Genomic DNA, 26,404 nt, shown 5'->3' on the forward strand with positions numbered 1-26,404 from the left:
CTAATGAGTACTGCGAACTTAATCCATTTGAGTAAACGAAGCAATTTGAGCACAGTAAAACCTAATAAGTAAAGAGAACTCAAACCAATTGAGTACTGTAAAACCCAATAAGTTAAGGCAACTTAAACCGTTTGAGGAAACGTTTGCAACAAACCATTTAAAAACTAATATAAAGTACTGTGAACTTACTCAATTTAAGTTAAAGTAATAAACTATTTAATTAACTTTTTACCTTCAACACTGAGCTCGAAACTCTTAGTAAAATAACTAAGTTTTGAGTTATCTACACTCATTTCATTTGATAAAGTTGATTGTTGGGTTTTACAGTCTACTATATCTTTACTTAAAAATGGTATATTTAAAATTAATGGATGAGATAAAGGTCCCAAAGGGTTAATTACGCTGATCAAAACACTTGAAATATTTCAGGGAGGGATCCAGGCGAACCGAGAAAACTTATTCAGGCTTCAGGACACATAATAAAGAGTTTCGTGAACCCCTCCCTGTTGACCGAGACGGGCGCAGTGCGCGCGCACAGCAGCGGCGCACACCATTGGCCGAGAGCGCAGCTTTACCTGAAGAAGGTGTGCCAGGCGGACAGCAGGATGAACTTTTCTTTACTCTGATCCACTTCAGGGATTTCAATTCATGCTCCTAAGATCATGGAGCCCGTAGCGTCATGGAGTACAGAGAAAGTCACCGAGTGGCTTAAAGGTACGGGCTGGGTTTATGTGTGTGTTTGTGTTTTTAAAGACCGACAGGTGATTATATGTCAGTCGACAGACAGAAAGAGAGATGGCCGAATAACAGGAACAACCCAAATCCTTAAGGAACGGGAGGTGTTCGCGGAATGAGGAAGCGCGTTTGTGTTTGTTGTTGAACGTTCGCCCGCAACCAACTCTCAGCTGGTCAGTCCAGTGGCGATTTAACTTCACAAATAGCACTGAATTGTTGCGTCTTTCCTCTTATGCAAAGCGATAAAATCTGCTGCTGTCATTCTCGGCGAGTTCAGACTGGCCCTCAGCGCATAGAACGCGCATGTCTCTGTTGCTCATTTTCTGACCCACGTTCTGTCGTTTCGCTTTAACGCTCGTCCTCGCCACAATGTTATTACTTTACAACCGTGTTTGTGTCGCTTCGTTATTTCGTAATTACGTTATTAGCTAGCTACTGTGTTATTGCGCGTACATTACAAATCAACCCCTTGAAAACTGCATTCAAATATGCAACTTTCAGTAGTTAATGTAATGTTCAGTACTATACAGCTGCCAGTACCTATTCTGTTGTTTTATGGGCTTATTTTATACTGTAGTATTTCCTATTCAATATATAGATCCCAGCTAATAAAAAGTCCCTGTGGTTTAATGTAATTTTTGTTTAGATGACATAACAGTAATAATTTTAGTGTAAAGGTGTTTAAACATGAAAATTATGTATTTGTATGGTTTTATTGTGGTTATACTGATTCTCCATCTTAAACCATGTTTTAAGTGTAGTATCTCTCACCTGACTTGTTTGTTTGTCTTAGTGGCAAATGTTGGGCATTAGGCTGTCTTGTGATCATTTGGATCCTTGTTTAGAGATCAGTTTATGAGATCTCCAGAGCAGAATAAAAATATCATCAAAGCCTTATATGATAGCAAAGCCTTATGCAATGCTTTTAGATTACATGTTATATTTGTAGAACGGATCATGGTAAAATGCTCGACCTGTATTGTGAGTCTGGACTAGAGAATGGTGTCAAACAGTTATGAGATCTTGTGGCTGTGGATGTAATTGCGTAAAAAAAACTTACACAAAGGAATTTCCTTCAGGGCCCAGAACCTTTGTGTTTCACCAGCTCAGAGAAATAAGCTTATACCCTGAAAGTTCACTAGGAGGTTCACACAGACATGAGCATGCAGTAGTTTACACTAAAATACACAGTTTGTAGATGACAAATCTTAATTCTGCAGATAGATTTTAATCTTGATTAATCCAGAATTAACAGCAGACACTAATGTACTATCAGAGCTTTAAGGTGTTTTTTTGTAAAGTAAACACACAGCAGTTGTGTGTTGACTTTAATAACAGCTGCAACACAGCTTCAGTGTGTTTGACCCAGATGCTCCTTGGTCACTTTCTTCATGTTATGCCACTAATTTCCTTTCATTATAATGGGACTATGGATTTTATTTTTTATCTGTTTTTGTGTGTGGATTGGTCGCTGGATCATGCTTCAAGTTATTTTGTCTTTCATAATGCAATGGCAAAAACGTGCACACTTGGGTACATATAAACACTCAGTAAATAAATCAATTTTTTATTTTAAGTAGAAAACTAAAAACTAAAATTCTCAATTTGTTTTTACTGTTAATCATTTTAATTCATCCTTGCTGAATAAAAACATAATAATAATAATAATAATAATAATAATAAACATATTAAGCTGGCTATTGATTCATATCAGATGCCCCCATTTGTTTTGATTCAGTTAAATTTTATACACGTTTTATACACATGTTCAAGTTTTAATACATATGAAATTACTAAATTTTAGGTCTTAAAAATTTATAAATTCACTGAAATATTGTTGTTAATTTTCTTTGTTTATGTTAAGCTACCCAAATGGTCCAACCAATGTCCAATCATCAACAATCCATCTCAATAAAACTTTTAGCAAAACTCTTATTTATTTTAATATTATTGTATTTATTGTTTTTTGACATGGACATCACAATTACACTGGACGAACCAAATGCATTTGTTTAAGTGTTTTATTAGACTTGGTAATTCTCAACACCTGTCCACGGGTGGCTTGATATAAAACAAAAGTAAAATAAATACATATACACAACATTATAATTATTTACATAAAATTGCTATGAGGCAAAAGCAGAAAAAATTAAGTTGAAAAATAATTTGCATGTGTGCAACTAGGGTCTGCTTGATTTGGCAAAATATGTGACAAAAATGACTAATTAGAATTTGTTTCTAGATGGGGCAAGTATTTTTTTTTTTCTTCTGCTGGGCCATTAAGAAAAGTCATAAAAATGTCATCCTTGATTGTCTTAAGAAGATCTTAAAAAGTCTTAAATTTGACTTAGTGAAACCTGCCGAAATCCTGTTAAAAACATTTATGGCTCTTGATAATCCATATTAAATCAACCACTTTTTAAAATTATTTAAATTATTATATTTTTCCCATAATTTTTTACATTCTTACCCCTAACCTCCACCAATGTGGTGAACTTTAATTAGAACTGTTCATGAACGTGAATATGATGTTTCTGTGCCTATTTACTTTGATTATTCTGTCTAAAATTTTTGTGTGTGTTCCTCAGGTCTGGATGCTCCTCTACAGCAGTACCCACTCTCTGAATGGCAGCTCTCCGGCTCAGATCTGCTCCAGCTTTCTTCCTCCAGGCTGGAGAATATTGGAGTGCACAAAATTGGACATCAAGAGCTCATATTGGAGGCTGTGGAAAAACTCTGTGCTTTGGTAGGACCTTCTAGAATTGTGTTTGTGTGTGCGTGTGTGTGTACGTGTTGTTGTGACATATCAGGACACAAATCTATATAACGACATAGGTATGACACAGGTATTACAAAAAGGAGGTGAAATATGAGAACATTGGTGACGTCCTCATTTCTCAAAAAGCTTATAAATCCCACAAGATGAGTTTAATCAGAGAGTAAAGCTGCACACTGTCTCCTGTGATGGTTGGGTTTAGGGGTAGGGTGGGGTGAGGGCAATACAATATACGGTTTGGACCGTATAAAATGAATGGAAACCTATGTAATGTACCCACTTTTCACAAAAACAAATTTATTTGCCTTGATTCCTCTTTGAAATGTAGATATTTGGACTAGAAACAAGACAAAAATTCTAAATAAGAATTTTTTTTTGTTGTATAAATTATGTAAATTCTGTAGAAATACAATTCTGTAACTCCTGGTCTATTATAATTCAGATATTGTGCAGCCTTACTCTAAGGATGAATGCCACCAATTGACCAAATAATCCCATTATTCATAGTATGTTTATTATAACTAATTTTAGCCTATTTAATACTAGATTCTATTTTGAGCAACTAATTTGAATGGAGAGTTCTAAAGAGGATAAAGTTTGGATTTGAGTGTGTGATTTGTGAAAACAGGTGTTTGTTTGTACTGTTATAATCTTTCCGATATTTCATAATCTGCTGTTAAGAATGGATGACTTAGGGCTGCACAATATATGGTTTCAGCATTGATACTGCAATGTGAATATTCATAATAGTCACATCGCAGGATATGTCTGGATTCTGGATTATGATTTATCATATGCATGTGTTTTTGAGGCCTGTGACCTCAAAACCTGTATTTTCAAACCTTTATTGTGACCTTTATTTTCAAAGCATTCAGGCATTAGAAACTGTATAACAAAATAACTTTAATTACGATAGATTTTATTGAATTATTTATACAACAGAGACTATGCATTATTATTTTACATTTGATCATTCAATTATTGTACTTGAATACTGTTAGAATCCTCAAAAAACAATAAAAACTGTTTATTTTATTTATATTTAACTTTTTATGGTATCTTTCTATGCTTGTACATTTTTTATTTTGTTTGGTCCAGAATTTGACCCCTATATGAGCTCATTTGTCCTATGATTGACAGAATGCCATGAAAAATTGTGAAAATAACCAAATAGAAGAATGCTTTAAGAAGAATAAAGGCTTTTATTATTTAAATGGACAAATTGTGACTGAGGAAATGAGCTGGCCAGTTTGTTATTTGCCTATAGGCTATTTGCCTATAAGTTTTAACAGATTCCCATTTTTTGTTGTTTGTTTGTTTGTTTTTTATGATGGATGATAATAAATTAGCATTTAAAACTAAGTATTTTTCATATTTTGAAAATTTTAATATCATTACATTATATATATAAAACTGTAATAACCTACAGTTTAAATGCACATTTCTAAATAAACATAAATGATAAGCACTTTGACAAAATGTAGGAAGTATTTTTGTTGCTTTAAGTGATATAATAATTTTTAAGGATTTTCTGACATTTTAAGAAAAATAAACTGCTTTGTTCACTCTGCCTCTGAACTGCTTTGGTCACTCTGCCTCTGCACTGTTTTGTTCACTCTGCCTCTGGACTGTTTTGTTCACTCTGCATCTGGACTGCTTTGGTCACTCTGCCTCTGGACTGCTTTGTTCACTCTGCCTCTGGACTGCTTTTTTCACTCTGCCTCTGGATTGCTTTGTTCACTCTGCCTCTGCACTGCTTTGCTCACTCTGCCTCTGGACTGTTTTGTTCACTCTGCCTCTGGACTGCTTTGTTCATTCTGCATCTGGACTGATTTGTTCACTCTGCCTCTGGACTGCTTTGTTCACTCTGCCTCTGGATTGCTTTTTTCACTCTGCCTCTGGATTGCTTTGTTCACTCTGCCTCTGGATTGCTTTGTTCACTCTGCCTCTGCACTGCTTTGCTCACTCTGCCTCTGGACTGTTTTGTTCACTCTGCCTCTGGACTGCTTTGTTCATTCTGCATCTGGACTGATTTGTTCACTCTGCCTCTGGACTGCTTTGTTCACTCTGCCTCTGGATTGCTTTTTTCACTCTGCCTCTGGATTGCTTTGTTCACTCTGCCTCTGCACTGCTTTGCTCACTCTGCCTCTGGACTGTTTTGTTCACTCTGCCTCTGGACTGCTTTGTTCATTCTGCATCTGGACTGATTTGTTCACTCTGCCTCTGGACTGCTTTGTTCATTCTGCATCTGGACTGCTTTGTTCACTCCGCCTTTGGACTGCTTTGTTCACTCTGCCTCTAGACTGCTTTGCTCACTCTGTATCTGGACTGCTTTGTTCATTCTGCATCTGGACTGCTTTGTTCACTCTGCCTTTGGACTGCTTTGTTCACGCTGCCTCTAGACTGCTTTGCTCACTCTGCATCTGGACTGCTTTGTTCATTCTGCATCTGGACTGCTTTGTTCACTCTGCCTCTGGACTGCTTTGTTCACTCTGCCTCTGGATTGTTTTGTTCACTCTGCCTCTGGATTGTTTTGTTCACTCTGCCTCTGGACTGTTTTGTTAACTGTGCCTCTGGACTGCTTTGCTCACTCTGCCTCTGGACTGCTTTGCTCACTCTGCCTCTGGACTGCTTTGCTCACTCTGCCTCTGGACTGCTTTGCTCACTCTGCCTCTGGATTGTTCTGTTCACTCTGCCTCTGGATTGTTCTGTTCACTCTGCCTCTGGACTGTTTTGTTAACTGTGCCTCTGGACTGCTTTGCTCACTCTGCCTCTGGACTGCTTTAATCACTGTGCATCTGAACTGTTTTGCTTACTCTGCCTCTGGACTGTTTTGTTCATTCTGCATCTGGACTGCTTTGCTTGTTGATGTGTAATTTTATAAATGTCTGGTTGATGTGCTAGAACATTGTTTTTCAACCCTGTTCATGAAGGCAAACCAACAATACACAATTTCAACCTCCCCCTAATCAAACACATCCGAATCAACACATCACAACTTTAGAAGAGTCTGCAATACCTTAAATAAATGTATCAGATAAGGGAGAAATCCAAAAATGTTCTGTTGGTGTGGCTCCAGAAACAGGGTTAGGTAAAATGATAAATTAGTTACAATTAAAAATATTCAAGTCTTCTGCTGAAATTCATATCTCAATATATTTTTGCAAACAAAATATCCTATTGTTACATTTTCCAATATCGTTCAGTCCTAGTATAACTATTATTAGAATGACAGTTTATGTACTGTATCATAGGCCTGTAATAGAGCCTTTGTTCAGAGATGTATAGTAACGAAGTAGAACTACTTCACTACTGTACTTAAGTACTAAAAGGCAGTATCTGTACTTTACTGGAGTATTGTTTTTTTCTCATACTTCCACTTTTACTTAAGTACATATTTTCGATGAGTTTAATACTTTTACTCCGATAGATTTTTTATGAGCTGCATCGTTACTCGTTACTAGAGGTGTCAAAATGGTCGATATCGGTTCAGTAATAGATCATAACGGGTTATTACGTACTGACGTCATTTATCTCCTATGTGCGGTGTCGCAATACTATGGCGAAGGACGGAGGCGCGAGGGCGAGTGAAGGCGGCACAGCACACGAGCCGCTATTTCACTACTACAGAGAAATGTTGTGAGACTCCATCTCTGCCTCTCTCACTTTGGACATTTGACCCGCTGGCCTGTTTGTGAGGTAACTTTATAGATTACCTGTGATAACCGCGTATTATACATACATAGACTGTAACCGCGGCTGTTCTTCCCGCCATCAGTGAACAACGCTTTCATTTCTAAAGCCGATAGCAGCCCTTTCTGTTGAGAAGGTGAAGACAATAACCAGTCAAAGGGGTGTAAGACCTCGCCTGTCAGCGTTTAAAAAGCAGGCGGGATAATATTTACATTAGTTTATTTGCTATAAATGCTCATGCTGTCTTCTGTGCATGAGTTTTGTTTGATACATTCAGAAAGAGTGTTTTCTTTGAGCGGGTCAAATTAAGGGTACAGTTCATACAGTATATCTTACTGCTGTATTAAAGGACACAATTGTATTACAAGTAACCATTTAACTGTCACACCAAGAAAAAAACCAATAGAATTTTTTTATTTATTGCATTTCTTAACTCCTAATGTCGCTAGTTAACACAATCAATACATTTTCCCCCAACACATCCCATAATTTCTAAAATATCAGCCTCTACCAAATGGTTGAGATGTTGGTTTATGGTAAAAGTACCAGAATGAATAAATATACTATAAAAATATGAAGTTTAAGACCAGTTTAATTAAAACATAATCAAAATGAAACATTTTTGAATACTAAATCATAGCCATAAGCCATAAAATATTTCAGATTTTCATTTAACACAGTAATATACACGTTTTCTTTTTTTTACAATAAAATCAAAATCAACTGAATTAGAACGTTCGTTTACAGCGTTCACAACCAGTAATTTGTGCTCCGAAAATGGGTTTCAATAGCGTTTTGAGTGGATTATGGACTGTTTTTGTGACACACAACTTTGAAAGGTGTGTGTTAAAGCTGTTATAATCTTCCAGATCTGTGGTTCAAGCGTGAGAGAAAAACAGTATTGTAAGTCATGTTTCTTTTCGTTCTGCTTAATGACGTGCCCCCAAAAAGAGATTTAAAATAAACAAAACAATATGATGTCTTTTGACTGCATTCTTTAATAACTACATTACACAATACTTGTACTTTTACTTTCAGTACTTGAGTAGTAAATTTTGAAATAAACTACTTGCAATACTTAAGTACAAAAAATGTTGAATACTTTAGTACTTCCACTTAAGTATGGTGCTTAAAGAGCACTTTTACTTCTACTCAAGTCACTTTTTGATAGAGTACTTGTACTTTTACTTAAGTCTGGGTCTCTAGTACTTTATACATCTCTGCCTTTGTTATGAAGGAGGGGATTGTTTTGCTCTTAAATCAGTCAGGATCTTCATTTAAACACCCATAGAATTGGAATGAATGGTTTTAGCATTAGCCTGTGACCGAACTACTCTCGCTCTCTCAGGGAATTCCATTACGTCTGTGAGAGTTGCTCACCCTGCTGACTTTAGCTGTAACACTAACACAACCCAAGCCAAATCTCAGAGAACATTCTTCCACAAATGCCTGGCCTATTTAAATTTTTTAAACTGCTTCCACTTCTGCGCTTGCCTTTTGTCATCTCAGCTTTGCAAAGTCATGGGTTTATATAGTGTACATTACAAGCTTGAAGAAATTATGAATAGTGCTGTCTTTTTGCTTCACTTTCTGAGCATAAATGTGATTCTGGCTTGTTGACTGAAGCTTCTCCTGAGCTGACAGTGGATGGACTCCATGTGCTGTAAATGTTTTGCCCGCTGGGAGGATTAATGTGAACCTGATGGTGCCAGAACTCCCTGTGTTTCGTAACAGCAAACGTCAGGCTCAACTGCAGATGGTTTTCTATGTAGAAAATCGCAGGAGAATGAAACTATTATTTTTCTATTTAAGTTTGCGAAGCTTAAGTTTAGAAGTCAGAGACGAAGGTCGCTGAGGATTTGGAGGGAACTGAAGACATTAGATATGCTGAGGTTGAGTGTGTGTGTGTGTGTGGGAGAGAGAGAGAAGAAGAAGGAAAGGTAATGACATTTCAGAGTAAGATTAAAAGTAGAAGCTGAGTGAAAAAAGTATAAATATTTGTACTCTTACTGGCCACTTTATTAGGTATACCTTACTAGTACCGGGTTGGACCCCCTTTTGCCTTCAGATCTGCCTTCGTGGCATAGATTCAACAAGGTACTGGAATATACCTCAGAGATTTTGGTCCTGAAATAATAGCATCACGCAGTTGCTGCAGATTTGTCAGTTGTACATCCATAATGCTAATCTCCCGTTCCAGCATGCTGGGATATACTGTACATTTACTAGGCCTTTCATGTATTTTTTGTTGTATATTCATTCATTCATTTTATTTTCGGCTTAGTCCCTTTATTAATCTGGGGTCGCCACAGCAGAATGAACCACCAACTTATCCAGCATATGTTTTTTTAAGCAGCGTATGCCCTTCCAGCCACAACCCATCACTGGGAAACAGCCATACACACTCACTATGGACAATTTAGCTTACCCAATTAACCTGTACCGCATGTCTTTGCACTTGTGAGGGAAACCGGAGCACCCACGCGAACGCGAGGAGAACATGCAAACTCAACACAGAAATGCCAACTGACCCAACCGAGGCTCAAACCAGCGACCTTCTTGCTGTGAGGCAGCAGCACTACCTGCGTCGCCCTTTGTTGTATATATTGCACCAAAATATTTTGTGGTAAACTAAATTATTGTCATTTTTTCAAGACCATTTTATGCCACTCATTATATTATGCAAGAATGACAACATATTATCATGACAATGCAAGTGCATTCTTCCAAAGAACACATAATATTTCATTCTTAAGAATATTTAGTATAGTAATTTTAACAATTTTTTAAAAAAAGATTTAGTTTTGGCCTTTTTGCATTTATTAGATGGGTCAGCAATCAGACCGGAAGCAAAGGGGAGAGAGAGAAGGGGGTAGGGTCAGGAGATGCCCTCAAGCTGGGATTCGAATCTGTCAAAATCAGAATCGGTCCGCTTGTTAATCACTAGGCTATTGCGCAGACATAGTTATAATAATCAGGCACTGGAATCACAATGTGAAAACGCATGTGAAATGTGAAAACTCATATCCAAAAATACATTTTAACAAAAAAGTGCAAGGTAAAAATGAATAGAGGCTGTCATATCTGGTATCAAATCGATTTTCATTTGTCAGACATCCACATGAAAATATACTAAAATAATTTTCAGTAAATACTATAGTGTTTTTAACCATGCTAACACTCACACCTCCAATAGAGATAGAAATGTTGCACAATCAGCTAAAATGTTTCTAGAATTGGTATTTTATGTATTTTATTTATGAGTGATAAATATTGCATCACCAAAAATAATTGAGGTCATGTCCATGTGTTGTGCGATAAATCGATATATTAATTATTGTGACAGGCCTAGTTTCCTTTACTGTACAAAAATCAGGAGACATATTATTTCAGGAATTATATCGCAATGGTATGGTGGGTGTGGTTTCATGATTGTGTGCTTGCTGTCAAGTCTGTGGGATTTTGATACTACTGCATTCCAAATAACAGCAAACAAGCTGTGACATTTTGGCTTCCCTTCTCTACAGTGGAAGGAAGTGGAGATTTGTCTTTGATCTTTTTACAGTTTGTCATATTCATGCTAATAAAACACTCCTGGTGATCTTTTATTATTTAGGATGTTGTAGAAGTACATTTAAAATGTTAAATCACCAATTTTTTCCCATGTCTGCGCAGACCTACAGTGTTGGGGGTGATAGTTTGCGAAGTTTGACGGAAAAGCTGCGTGCAGTGGCACATACTCTGCAGATGAGCATACAGGGCCGCTGGCGTGTCAATAGCAATGATGCTCAGAGTGCCACCATTCTGCCACAACAGGTACTGCAAGCGGTGGTGGACGTCGTTATAGCATCCAATGGACTTGTGTCTGTGCTCAACAGGTGAGGATCACACAATCTACACCACAGAACAATGTTTATGTCTATGGGTTCATCATATATAAATCATGTAGCAGATCGGTGTGATATTTCACTCATTCTCAGCCATAACATGCATGTCATTTACAGGTATCAGTTTGAACAGCAGACTGGATACACAGCAAATGTGAAAGTCGCCGCTCTGTGTAAAGATCTGGACACCGCTGTGCATAAAGTAAGTGTGAATATTAATGTCGGAGGATTTACATTTGTTGTTAGATTTAAAACTACTTGTAACACTTTAGTTTAAGTATTAATTCTCACTATTAATTACTTGCTTATTACATAAGAAATTGGCTGTTTACAGTATATGTATTAATAAAGCACATATTCTGCATGATCTTATTCTACATCCTAATCCTAACCAATATCTACATAACTACTTCATTAATATCTATTTTTAAAATGAAAAGTATGAGTTTATGAGTTGTGTTTTTTGGGATACCTTAATTGTTGTATGTTCAATCCACTTAAAGTTAACTTAATTGATTTGTGTTGGGACAACATGAAGGAATTGTGTGGAACCCTTTATTTAATGGTTTATTATTGTAAGAATCGAACCTTAAAATACAGTTTGACCAACAATCTTTCTTATTATGCTCAAAACTCTTATGCCACACTATTTTGCCACTAAAATCTGAGGGCCCTATCATATACCCGGTGCAATAAGGCGCAAGACATGTTTGACGCGATTTGTTGATATTTTCAGATCTGCACAAACCTAATTTTCACGTTTTGCACCATGTTGTTTAAATTGCAAATCCATTTGCGCCACTTTGTGGACTTATGGGTCTCTAAAAAGAAGGTGGTTAAGGCGCATTGTTGGCACGTTGCTTTTTTGAAGAGCTGAGATAGACATTCTCGTTCATTCAGTTTTTCCACTTACAAAGTCTGCCATGTAAATAGCAAATGCGCCATGGGCAATATATTCTGTGTAATTTGTAAGCCAACAAAAGCCATGAAGGTAGCTTATTATAAGGCACTAGAAAGTTGTCATGTAGGCTACTATATCCCAAATGTTCTGAAGCCATTCTATAGTTTAATGTGAAGTACAGATGAATATTCAAGTGGTTAAATTCATGTTCAATTCAGCACTTTTCTCCACTGTGCCTGTCAATCATTCTCCATTCATTCACAATTTAAACTGTGTGTCGCGTTCGTTTATGACAACACAAAACTTTCTCCAAGACTATTTGTTCCTATTAGTTTAAATAATCAGTGGAGAAATGCATTTAGTTTTGCATTAAATGGCTTCATTCTGACCTGCAACAAGGAGTTCATTGCAGTTTCTAAATCATGTTGCGCTGTCTCTGTTGGATCAGCAGATCGCATTTGCAACACTAGCGTAGAGAGGGTTATTACCTGCTCTTCACACACAAAGTAGGCCTAGCTGAAATTATCAATTAGAAAAGGCTCAATAATACATTAGACAGATCCTCAAGGCACTGACTTCTTCCCTTTGTGCCGTTTTGGAAGTGTCCGCAGATACCGGAGGGCTGTGTCTCAGTGATGAATTAAACACTTCATTCACTCACCGGCTCTGTAAAATTATTCTCACAATGAGTTTCTGTTCTCTCATCCTTCCGACTGAGTTTATTCTTCTGAGGGGAATACTTTAAGTGCTTCGAATAGTTTGTAAAGTCTGGCTCATTGTGTTCAAAGTAGTTGATTAAATTAATAAAAGTGAAACTGACAGGTGCAATATGGATTGTCGTTAACAGAAGATTATTTAACCTAATATAGAAAAAAATATATAAAAAATACGACACAGTAACAGGAACGCATCTGTACCAGTCGATACTCAGAATTTAGTATCAGGATCAGACTGATTACAAAAAATTGGTAACGGTGCATGCCTACTTAAAATAGCAAAAGTGGATTCGGACTCGCCCTTAATGATTTTGCGCCATGTGCTTTAGACTTTGTGCCTAGATCGTTAAAAAAGACCCCTGAATGTTTATGCCGCAGGATATGTTTGGTGACTTTGTGAACAATAAAGCCAGACTTTTTTGATTTGATTGGCCATCTCAAGTTGTTTTAATGTTGGTGTCGAGTCTGCTTACAAAGAGCAGCCAAAACATTTAACTTTCAAAAACACTTTTTACAATCCTAAAACTACAAATAGAGCAGAATGGCACATATTTGACTAAATAATTTTTTTGGGAACAAGTGTCCCTCCAAGGCTGCATGAATTTGCTTTAAAAAGACATTCTGCTGATTTTACACCAATCCATGTGTAGCGAGGAGGCTGACATAGAGGGATCCATCTGCAGTGTATTTATTAAACACAGTTGAATCGGAAACAACCAACAAGCGCTGTTTGAGACACTCACATGAATAACAGGCATAAGTCGAAAGGCAGCCAGTAAACACTCGTTGGTCGGGGAAACAGGCATAGGTCCGGGCTGGCAAGGAGCGGAAGGCAGAGGGTCGGGACAGGCAGCGAGGAAAACAAGGTCGAGAGCAGTCCGGGTCAGCAACAGGAGATCAAACGGAGTACAAGGGAATAAAGCTCGGTAATGTTGACTGGGCAAACAAGACTTCGCAATGAAGTGCATGCTGCTATATGTGTGTGTGTGTGTGTGATGAGAGTCAGGTGCAGCGCAATCAGTGACAGATACGGGGCTTCTGGGGGATGTAGTGCTAATAGTCCGGTGAGAGAGACCTCTGCTGGCCAGTGAGGGGAATGATTGGGTCTGAGTTGGTGACACCATGCCATCTGTCAGTGCTATTATTGGTGCATCTTGCTCACCTAAATCATTGTCAGGTAAATGTTGCATGTTGTCCAGTAAATGTTTTGATTGTTTGCTTGCACTGTCTGATAAATAAAAAAATTACGCATATTCACAGGACTCAAGTGCTTAGACTGTCCGAAAGAGAGCGAGAGAGAGAGAGAGAGAGAGAGAAAAGGGGAGGGACATTTAGAGTCAGAATATAAGAAGTGAGTAATGTTTTGGCCGTGTGTTAATCACCTGTGGTAAGCAGACAGTAGAGAAGGTCACATAATATTCAGTTCATCAGAAGAGTAACTTCATCTGTACTCGAACCAGAAAGGTTAGTTCATGCTCTAATGATTATTACTTTTTTGTCTATTTACCATTAATTCATTTGATATATTTTGATAAAGAAAGATTCTCAAGTTTAACAGCACTCTTAAACTAGTTTTTAAAATTCTTTTTAATTCTGAAACTAATATGTGTGTAGCTAATGAAAAAAACATGTTGACTCACTCGTGGTGTTGTTGAAGATAGCATCTATTTCAAGAAGTCTGTTTGCTTTATCATTCGAAAGGCATCTGAACCATTTGCTGCATATTTCTTGCAGATGTACTTGTTGCCATAAAGTTTCAAGGACTTTTCTGGGCTGTTTGTGTGCTCATAGAGGAAAATAGCATTCAAGTGTTTGAATCGTTGCTGATGTGACTCAGTCTCCACTCTCAGAGCAAATAGCATTGCAAAAGAGGGGAAGGAAAGTGTGGAAATGAGAAAGAGGCTTAGTTTGTGTGTGTGTGAGTGGAGAAACAATGCGCACACTAAATGTTGACACTTGTTCCTATCAGTTCATTTTTGTCACACACAAGCACACACTGTAAATCACTAAGGAGTTGTTTTCTCTCCTGCGCTGTTTTGTCAATGAGTTTCCTAAAGCTGATGGCATCTTTTTTAAATTTAAGTGCATTGTTTTTATGCTTCCTGTTTATGCTACAAACAGAACTCTGTGTGCATTATATGCTAATGCATTCTTGTGTATGAAGCAGTAAGGAATTTGTAAATGTAAAAAAAACTGTAAAAGGAGAGTTAATTTCTAAACTGAGAAGTGTTCTGGATCACCAGTCCTTACATAATCATGCATACACACAGTTGGGTCCAAAAGTCTGTGAGCAACAGTGAAAATACTCATTTTATATACACCTGTTCAAAAGTTTAGGATTTTAAAGATTAAAACCAATTTTTGAAAGAAAAGACTAAAAGATTTTATTTTAATTTAAAATAAACTTATATATTTTGGTATATTTTAAAATGTATTATTTTTCCTGTAATAGTAAGCTGCATTTTAAGCATGAATTGCTCTAGTCTTCAGTGTCACAGTATCTTTTTTTATAAATTATTCTATTATTCTCTTTTGGTGCTTAAGAAAAATTTCAATATTATTTTCAAGGTTGAAACTTAATAGGTTCATATTTTTGTGGAAAATGTTTAACATTTATATCAGAACTCTCAGTAAGAACAGCATTTATTTCAAATCTAAATCCTCTGAAAAAAAATAATAAAAAATATGTATAATAATAATAATAATAATAATAATAATAATAATAATAATAATAGGTAGCACGGTGGCACAGTGAGTAGCACGATCATCTCACAGCAAGAAGGTCGAGTCCTGAGCCCAAGCTGGGTCAGTTGATATTTCTGTATGGCGTTTGCATGTTCTCCCCGTGTTGGCAAAAACATACGATACAGGTAAATTGAATAAGCTAAATTGGCTGTAGTGTATGTGTGTGAATGCAGGGGTGTTTCCCAGTGTTGGGTTGCGGCATGAAGGGCATTCACTATGTAAAACATATGCTGAATAAGTTGCCAAACTTATTAATAAGTTGCAAACTTAAGTTGCCAAACTGTGGCGACTCCTGATGAGTAAAGAGACTAAGCTGAAAAGAAAATGAATGAATAATAATAATAATAATAATAATAATAATAATAATAATAATAATAATATTAAATATATGCTTCATTACATTTATATAGCGCTTTTCCGGACACTCAAAGCGCCTTACATATTTTTTGGGGGGAGGGGGGGTCTCCTCATCCACCAACAGTGTGCAGAATCTACCTGGATGACGCAATGGCAGCCATATAGACCGCACACCACACATCAGCTGATTGGTGGAGAGGAGACAGAGTGATGAAGCCAGTTATGATATGGGGATAGTTAGGAAACCAGTGGGCAAATTTGGCCAGAATGGGGGTTTAAACCCCTACACTTTGGCGCTCACTTAGCAATATAGAGTCTCCATCAATATATTGGGGCATTAGGCTAACACAGACTGCAGGTTGAGTGGCCCCTGCTGGCCTCACTAACACCACTTCCGGCAGCAACCTAGCTTTCCCATGTGGTCTCCCATACAGGTACTGACCAGCTTCAGTGGGTGACCATGTGAGAGTTGCAGAGAGCTATAGCATTTATACTATACATGTATAAATGTTATTAAAGATACTATAATCAATTTGTTGCATCATTTCTCAAATAAAATTGTTAAAAACTTCTGAGCCCAAACTTTTGAATTGTTATGTGTCTAAGTAAGTAGTTACGAAATTAGAAAGATAGAAAAATATACATAATTTCTTCAACTCTTCCATATGAGCTTCTAGTTCAGACCATTCAACTATCTATTGATTAACAATTACGGTATAATTTAAAGCATTTCTAAAGTGTTTCAGTGTACAGAGTTGATTCTGCTCATGTTCTAATGAGTTTTGACATTTGAAGCAGCATTAAAACAGGTGTTAGGACACAGATGGGCCTCTGACTCTTCACAGAAACCACGTCACCTGAAGTCAAAGGTCATCATGTCAAGCAAATCTTTCTGTCCAGTAGGTTCTGTGTCATACAATATAGTGATTGATTCATTCTCTCTGGTGGCTGTGTGATGAACAGATATTCAGTGTCTCCAGGGTCAGCTCAGATATGAAAGGAAACTATTATGATCAGAGATATAATTGCGTCTGAGCATGTTTTGATGTGTTTGTCTTTATTGGCAGCGCTGCCTTGGGGAGTGTGGAATAATTAGCAGTCAGCTGATGTCTGTATTGAGAAAGAGAGTGAGATAGAGCGGAGTAATGAACTTTAAAAGAAGGAGAGGTGAGGGAGTGAAAGATAGATTAATTAAATGTGAGATAAGAGGTGGAGAGTAGGAGAGAGAGGGCAAAATGAGATTTATACACACACACACACACACACACACACACACACACACACACTGTACTAAAATAACACATCAGTGGATTAAAGAGAAAAGGTCATGTCGATCAGAGAGAGTTTCTGCGTGTGCTTGTTTTTTATCTTTTTTACCTTGAATGCACTTTCCCCTTGAAGTTCATGACTGAAGTTGCCTTAGAAATGTTTAGTGCAGTATTTACAGGTTTGAATGGAGTGGAAATGGCGGTTTTGTTTAATTAACAGTGTGTGTTGTGGAATTTTAGAAGTTGGCTCTTCTGTAGAGTTCCTCAGAGCAAAGGCATAGTTCAAATTCTGTCATTTACTCATGCTCAAGTTGTTCCAAACCTGTTCGGCTTTCCTTGACCAATATAGGGCACTCAAAAACATGTGGTATAGGTGAATTGGGTAAGCTAGATTGTCCGTAGTGTATGAATGTGAACGAGTGTGTATGGATGTTTCCCAGTGATGGGTTGCAGCTGGAAGGGCATTCACTGCGTAACACATATGCTGGATAAGTTGGTGGTTCATTCCGCTGTGGCAACCCCAGATTAATAAAGGGACTAAGCTGAAAAGAAAATGGAATTAAGTTAAATCAATTTAAGAGTTCCAAGTTACAACCAGTTTACTCTCTTATTAAGTACATTTTTTAAAGTTTTTACTGTGCAAATGTCTAGTAAATGCATATTTTGAAGATTCTGACATATTCAAACTACAGGATAAGCCAACATTTAAAAAAAATATATATAATTTTTGCTGCTTGTTCAAACTACTTATTTAAAATGAGCTGAATCAACACAATTCTTGAATTTTATTTGGGACAGCTTAAATGATTTATTTTGAGTCCACTTAAATTTGTAAAACGACTAAGTTAAGTTAAAAGATTTGTGTTGGGACAACATGAAGGAATTATGCGGAAATAAACATTTTCATAGTGAAAAAGATTTTTTTTAAATTTCACATTCTCAGAAAAAAAGGTACGGTGTTACAAATAATGTCCTATTAGCTTATCTTCCAGCCGCAACCCAGTACTGGGAAACACACATACACTCTCACATTCTCACACTATGGCCAATTTAGTTAATCTAATTCACCTATAGCACATATCTTTGGACTGTGGGGGAAACCAGAGCACCCAGAGGTAAACTCATGCAAATATGGGGAGAACATGCAAACTCCACACAGTAATACCAACTGGTCCAGCTGGTACTTGAAGCAGCGATCTTCTTGCTACGAGGCGACAGTGCTCACCACTGAGCCACCGTGTCACCCCACAACCAACATTTAACACACATTTTTTGCTGTCTTCCTCTGGAAAATACATTTCAAACCACATAAATGGCTGCAGCAAAAAATATTTGATGAGATCACTATGGAAAAAAACAATAGAAGTCAATGGAAAGCTCCTATCATGAGAGGAAACAAGCATGCATGTTGTTTTGAGGGGTGTAAATGGATCCATGCTGGATGAAAGACCGATCTTTTTTTAGTATCATCAGGTCTCCTGGTCTGTTACCCGTAACTGATTCTCCTGATCGACTCTGCCTAGAGACTGCAGCATTTATATCATTTGTTTTGCTCTGAGTTTGTCATTGTATGCAGCTGCAACTTCAGTCATTTGCCATGCCAGTAAATCACCAGAAAAGAAAAGGAGAGGAAGGTATAGAGAGAGAGAGACAACACCTGACCTGTGCTTTATCACTCACTCTCTTTCTGCAGTGCTCAAAACAGAGTTAATGATTATTATCAGTGTGAAACGAGGAGCTTTAGAAGATAACAAGGTAAAAGCTTTTGAGCTGAATGGAGCCGCTTTGTGTGGACATCAGCTTCAGTAGAGCTGAATGACAGAAAAACAGCAGGACTGGAGAGAAAATGAATATCAGGTGTCTGTCTCTCCTTTTCACTTGTAGTTTTGCATCCAGTATATATTTACTCTGCTCTGCATAGCAAGACAAATAGGGCAAAGCAATGCACAGGAAAATATCAAAAGATCGATTTAATTGAAAAGGGCAAAGCTGGTTTTTGTGCTGTGCGTCTCAGAAATGCCTCTGAAACAATTTCGATAAATGATTATGATTATTTCATTTCAAGAAAATCTTATGTCACTGATTATGTAATAATACCAGATAATAGTATAATGTTGCAAGTCCACCCTTCAGACAAATGCTTAACTAATTATGCATCCAGAGTAGAGAAAATGTGCAGTCATATACACACATGACACTTATAATCCGCTTGTTAAGTGGTGACATGAAATACTGTTTCCGGGACCAAACCGCTACTCATTTGAATTGAGAAACTATTTGTTTATGACCACTTTTAGTCATATCACACATTAAAGTGAATTTCATATAAAATCATAGTGTACATGACAGTCTCTGTACTTGCTCTTGAATCACAGGCGTCAATATTTAAAAACTATTTATAAAAGATTTATCACTTTCTGGCCATCAGATATTAGGCATGGCTACATATATTGCGATCGTGATTTTCGAAAGCTTTGTAAACGTTTATTATTACATTTCTTGAGTCTCCCCATACAGTTTGATAGAGTACTTGGACCTGGAAGCGACTTCGTGTGACGTCATACTTAACAAGCAGATGTTATAAAATGATCAATTTAATCGGTGTTATCAGCTTGAGGATTGAACCTACAGTTCTTATGGTTCAGTTTGGTTACGATTATCATGCCATCGATTCTGTTCAATTCGATATCTCAGTTCATCATGGTGCATTGATGCATCCGTAAACAATTTTATATTTTACTTCACAGCACAGCAATTCTTGTATTAAAATGTATAAAGAGTTAGCATTCTTGTCTGGCTCCTGTGTGTATGTTCAGTAATATCACTTTTATGGCAAAGAATAAGTCCTTTTCCTATTCTTTAAAGTGAAATATCTCAACATAAACAAAGGAGGTTGCGAAAAATTTTCATTTTCAATGGAAATATCAGATGGCACTTTTTGCATCTGAACTCTTCATTTATATACTACTTGTAATACACTTTGTCCTTTAATACAAGCAGGCAGATGTATGATATCTGGTATATTTGAATATATCAAATATATTTGCTGTCCAGCAAACACACACTCAGTGAATTGTGCACAGTTTCTGAGTTTTTAAGTAGTTGGAGCGTTTTAATTACTCTTGTTCGCCTCTCTAGCCATAGTAAGTGCAATATAGAGCATATGAGATAAATGACGTCAGTATGTAATAACCAGTTATGATCTATTACTGAACCAATACCGTATTCCCCGCGTCTGCATCACGGTGCATTGAAGGAACAATTAATTTTGATACCCCTGTTATCATCTGATTGATATGGGCCAGTAGGGACCTTCTGCGCCTACTGGTAGGCTCAAAAGGCTGTCATCATCCATCAACATGGTTAATCAGCTATACTAATATAAAAGAATCCAGATCTGTGATGGTTGGGTTTAGGGTTGGGGTAGGGGTAAACGTTAATAAAATACAATTAATGGGAAATTTAATAAATTATCTAAATTGTTCTCGTGAACTTCCAGCTGCAGCCGTGTGTCATCTATTGCCGCTTAACCACGTGTATGGATGATAATAGCCTTCTGCGCCTACCAATAGGCACAGAAGGCCCCTACTAGCTCATATCTATCAACTGATAACACCCATTCAACATTCAAATCGGCTGAAATGATAAAGTTTGACAAAGATTGTTTTTATTGTTGTAATATTGTTAAAATACAATTTTTTAATGTCTAAATATAAATTTTATGAAAAATGTTGAAATGGCAATTTAGTTATTTGCTGCATTTATGTGGTTTATAAAGTGTTTTTCCAGAAAAATACTGCAAACAATTTTGATTAAATTGTTTGGTTGTAAATTTATAGTGAAGAGTTTACAGCTTTAAAAATGATAATTCAATTATTAATTTACCTTTGGCTTATTACCTGATTTATTAGGGGTCAGCAAAGCAGAATGAACCGCCAATTAATCTGGCATATGTTTTACGCAGCCGAAGCCCTCCCAGCATTGAGAGTACCCTAACTCGTGAACACCCAGTGCAGGGAAACACCTATACACTCATTCACACACACACTCATGCACTATGGCCAGTTTTGTTTATTTGAAAATGATTATTTTTGGTCCAATCACACCAATCTGTTTGTAGTAATCTGGCAAGTCATTTTAACCTTTATCTACTAGTATGCTAGTATCTAAGTCCTTGTAGCATGAATATAGATACATTTTATAATCTAAAAATGTCAAATCTTTTTATAATCTCTAATTGATAGGATACTCACACCTATCAATTAAACACTAGCAGTTAGTAGTACTGATGAAATGGCATTGGTATTTACATTAGATGTTTCCTACGCTGTTGTTGTCTATTGAAAGGAATGCGTGAATAGGGCCGTCATTTTGGTACAGGGTAGCGCTCCTTTAAAATGAATGCGGGGCCAAGGTGCAGTGGAGGACTGGCCATCCAGAGCCAGATATATATAGACATATGTACATATATCTATGATCGGGAGTTTTCCCGAGGGTCAGTATGCAAATATTTTTTTGAATTACAAAAATTATAATTTTAGATCATTTTTCTATATTGATGGATAAGTGACTGCACAGGCATTGCCGACCAAGAGTGTGTGTTTGTAGGCATGGAAATGTATCATCCTCCCTCCCTGTTAAATTTGATCTAATCTGTGTCCTGAAACAGCCCCCCTCCTGCTTTCACTTCTCATTCTAACGGAGGGAGCGATTCATTTGTGTATGAATCCACAAGTTTCAGGTGAATACAAGTTTCAAGCACCATAGCATTTCGTTGTCATGTTTCAGTCACATTGTTTGCTGATTTTATTCAACAAAACCAGCATAAGACTAGTATTTAGTGTGAGTTGGTGCTACTTTGACTTATGGTCAGTGCAGTAACACTATTATCATCAGTACTTGTTTGGCACAAAAGTTCGTAACAAACAAATACGTAAATAGCTAAATCTTTCCTATGAAATGTTCTGCCTTTGTGCTTTGTTTCCTTTGTTTGCTCGTTACTACACCCGTACACATCGCTAAAGTCCAGCATCTTTACATTGGCTTTAGTCTTGACTAGTGTGGTTGAATGACTTTTGTCCTGGGAGCACTATACAAATGTGGCAGCGCTATTGACGCATGCTCAGGGTCCTTATGCGATATCTAGTGTAATTATCTATGATGAAATGCATGTATGAATCATTCACAAATAGATTTTTTTTCATGTATAAAAAAATCAAATTTTTATTTCATGTCTGAATTGTCTCAAAAAAAATAAAGTCACGAAATACTCAATACTCAGGTGGTAGCAGATGTGTCTAAAAATACAATGGTCCATTTTCCTAATATCTATGTAGTTCAGATTCAGATATTTTCTGTTTATATCATTTTGTGATAAAGATAGCATTTATTATGAAAGATGAGGATCCGGCACTCTAGTCAGTTATAAGCAAATCACCTATAAAAAGATTCAGATCCTGTCATTCCACCCACTTTTAGCATCTTACTTGCAAGCACTTGTGCATAAAGACCTGTTTGGCAGCACAAGCATATGTTTATCCACTCACCTTGAACAAAGCAGATCATCGCTCTCATTTAAAGTGTCATTTAAATGGCTGTGTTCATCCAAAAATGGAAATTTCCTCATCATTTACTCACACTCACAAATAGTTTTAAGGTGTATATATATATATATATATATATATATATATATATATATATATATATATATATATATATATATATATATATATATATATATATATATATATATATATATATACAGAGAGAGAGAGAGATTTATTATTTTCTTTTTTTAGGGGCTATTGAGAATGTTGCCCAACTGTAGTTTAACCATATTAGTGTTTTTTAACATCTAATTTTTTTTTTACAAGGTGGGTTGTTAGCCCAACGCTCAACCCCCAACCTTGAGGACCAGGACATGCACACATACGCTATGAACAATTTAGCTTACCCAATTCACCTATAGCGCATGTCTTTGGAATTGTTGGGGAAACTGGAGCACACAGAAGAAACCCACGTTAACACAGGGAGAACATGCAAACTCCACACAGAAATGCCAACTAACCCAGCCAGGGCTCGAACCAGCAACCATCTTGCTGTGAGGTGACATCCCTAACCAGTGAGCCACCATGTTGCCCCTGCGTGTATATAAACTAAGAAAAATGTATATAAGCATGTAAATATCTACTTACTAATTTGACTTTTCTCTTTCATCAGATGGGTTCAGGTATTGCCTCTGTCCTGCTGCGCTTTAGCAAAATTCAGCATCACAAGCAAAATGACCACCTTGTGTCATATAACATACAGTATCGAACAATCAGCGCGGCTGTCAAAGCAGAACTTCAAGCGCAACCAATCATTTTAAGAGACATGGTGAATCGTTTAAAGAAATTAAAATATTAATTAAACGCTTTTTTGCTGCCTAATGAGTAAGTTAAACACACCTGTTTAAGTTTTGATGCCAAAACTTGGTATTTTAAGTAATGTCAAGTTATAACTCAAGTTATGACAACAGCGTGGTGTACAGTGCAAGTAGTACAAAAGTTCTTTGGTGTTGCCAAAGGGAACATTTCCTTACTACAATACTAATTTCTCACAAGAAATGCTATCAAAAGTGGAAAACATTGGTCAAAAACATACATTTACACGCTATAGATGCCCAAGTGGGGTTTTGAGACGTTATTGTTGATTGTGGATTTTCGAAGGTAATAAAGGACTCATCTATGCTGCCTTCCAATGCATTGAGACGTGCCTTGATGTCTTTCTAGCTTTTGGACGCAGACATTTTGTTTTAAATCTGAAGTCCACCTTTATTTATTTATTCAAACCAATGGAAATGAAGGAGTTCAAATGAAATTTGTGTACCAACTGTTCATGTTTCTGTCAGAAGGGGAAGTGACACACCTGACTGATGTAATGAGAAGAGAGCTGTCAGTGTCACACACACATACACACATGCACATACAGATGAACAAACATACACACCTCCCACGAAATACTTGCACCGCGTGTCATGTCATATCCTCTCTCTCACACACCTGCGTCCATAAATACACACTTCTGTGACTCAGATGGGTCGACGATGAATCCATTCAATTCATTCAAACAGATCTGAGGCTGGATACAAACCTTTATTTGTTTTGGTTTGTTTTTTATATACTGAACTTCATGGCCCAGTGCTGTGTGTGTATTGTTGGCTGAAGTGAGTCTGTTGGTGGTCTGGGATTCAGTGTTTATCTTTAGGGATGTTACATAAGATTTGGCTCATGAGTAAATCTGGTTGAAACACTTTCTGCTGCCACTGATCCTCACCGGCCGACCTAATCCTGTAATTAGACTATGATCTGCATGTTCCAGTCATCACGCATGAGTGTGTATGAGTGTGTGTGTGTAATCTTGTTCTTACTGTAGGTGTTGTTAAGGGTTGTTGGCGGTGCGTCAGATTAAGGAAATGTTTCATTGAGAGGGCTGAAGGATGTGAATGAGCGCAGGAGTGAGTGTGTATGGATCCAGAAACTCAGTGGGTGGAGGAAGCGCTTGCATTTTTAGTAAAATTCTCCTTTCTTGTTCTCTCTTCCCTGTAGGAAACCGCTGTGTTTGAAAAGGAGAAGGACATCATATCCATAGTAAGTTCACTCTTACCTTTTCCATGACTCTTGATTTTTTTATTTAATACTACCATTCCAAAGATAATTTTCAGTGAAATGCAGCATGTCTGATTTGTGGAGTGAGTTTACAATAGTTTACAATGAAAGAGGTTGTTAAAGTAAGTGTACAGTTTATATTTTCTGTTGTAGCACTTTAAGTATTTAAAGCATTGTGAAGTTGAAGAAAATGTGTTTAAATTCCTAAACAAGAGTCAGATACACTCACCGGCCACTTTATTAGGTACACCTTACTGATACTGGGTTGGACCCTCTTTTGCCTTTATAACAGCCTTAATCCTTCGTGGCAAAGATTCAACAAGGTACTGGAAATATTCCTCAGAGATTTTGGTCCATAATGACATGATGGCATCACGCAATTGCTGCACATCCATGATGTGAATCTCCCATTCCACCACATCCCAAAGGTGCTGTATTGGATTGAGATCTGGTGACGGTGTAGGCCATTTGAATCCAGCAAGCTCATTGTCATGTTCAAAAAAACAGACAGAGGTGATTTGCACTTTATGACATGTCGTGTTATCCTGCTGGAAGTAGCCATCAGAAAATGGGTACACTGTGGTCATAAAGGGATGGCCATGGTCAGCAACAATACTCAGGTAGGTTGTGGTGTTGACTCGATGCTCAATTGGTACTAGTGGGCTCAAAGTGTGCCAAGAGAATATCCCCCATACCATTACACCACCACCATCCCAGTAGATCAGCAGTTTCTGAAATACTCAGACCAGCTCATCTGGCACCAACAACCACGTCACATTCAAAGTCACTTAAATCACCTTTCTTTCCCATCCTGATGCTCTGTTTGAACTACAGCAGATCGTCTTGACCATGTTTACATGCCTAAAAGCATTGAATTGCTGCCTTGTGATTGGCTTATTGGAAATTTGTGTTAACGAGCAGTTGGACAGGTGGACCTAATAAAGTGGCCGTGAGTGTATATTGTTGACAAACTTGTGTTGTATCTGGAAGATTACTTTAGAAAATTTTATTTAAAAAATTCTATGATTTATACTTATTATTAATATGAAAAATTAATATAAGTGACAAAAAATAACTAAATTACTATAAACCAATTTTAACTTACTCGATACTAAAATATTAATGATACAAGTTTACTTGGTGTAAATTGTCCAAGTTTACTTGAATCTTTTATAATGACTTGTTATCCTTGTAAGTCACTATTTTTCAATTTGACGTGTCCTTATGAATAAAAGTATTGTTGTTGTTTTGTTACACTGTTTTACTGTCTCTTTGTCAGTGATGTATTTAAGTACTGAATAATGTTATTACATATATCAATATGTTCCTACTATATAGTTAGTATTTGTATTGGGTTTTGGTTAGTTGCATATCATTAGGCAGCATTTTCTTGTTCACTTACTAAAGTAAGTACACTACCTAAAAAAAGTCTTGTCATCGATCCAGTTGTAAGAGCAACAAATAATAACTTCTAGTTGATCATTTGGAAAAGTGGCAGATGGTAGATTTTGTTGATGAATCATCTGTTGAACTGCATCCCAATCATCACAAATACTGCAGAAGACCTATTGGAACCCCCATGGATCCAAGATTCTCACAGAAATCAGTCAGTTTTGGTGAAGGAAAATTCATGGTTTTGGGTTACATTCAGTATGGGGTAATACAAGAGATCTGCAGAGT

The 26,404-nt window shown here is 37.0% G+C and overlaps 1 protein-coding gene across 2 annotated transcripts in view; it reads left to right on the forward strand.

The window, feature by feature from the left end:
- The first annotated feature begins 494 nt into the window (after positions 1–494).
- Positions 495–26,404, forward strand: part of cnksr1 (connector enhancer of kinase suppressor of Ras 1) — a 56,529-nt gene continuing 30,619 nt past the window's right edge. For both annotated transcript variants that reach the window (XM_056476966.1, XM_056476967.1), the window contains exons 1-5: positions 495–714; positions 3,324–3,481; positions 10,880–11,082; positions 11,209–11,293; positions 24,665–24,706. In XM_056476966.1, coding sequence (XP_056332941.1) covers positions 663–714; positions 3,324–3,481; positions 10,880–11,082; positions 11,209–11,293; positions 24,665–24,706 — 540 coding nt within the window. In that variant the 5' untranslated portion in view covers positions 495–662. The remainder of the gene's footprint in view (positions 715–3,323; positions 3,482–10,879; positions 11,083–11,208; positions 11,294–24,664; positions 24,707–26,404) is intronic.

Source organism: Danio aesculapii, chromosome 17 (assembly GCF_903798145.1).
Source record: "Danio aesculapii chromosome 17, fDanAes4.1, whole genome shotgun sequence".
In the NCBI taxonomy this organism is placed as follows: domain Eukaryota; kingdom Metazoa; phylum Chordata; class Actinopteri; order Cypriniformes; family Danionidae; genus Danio; species Danio aesculapii.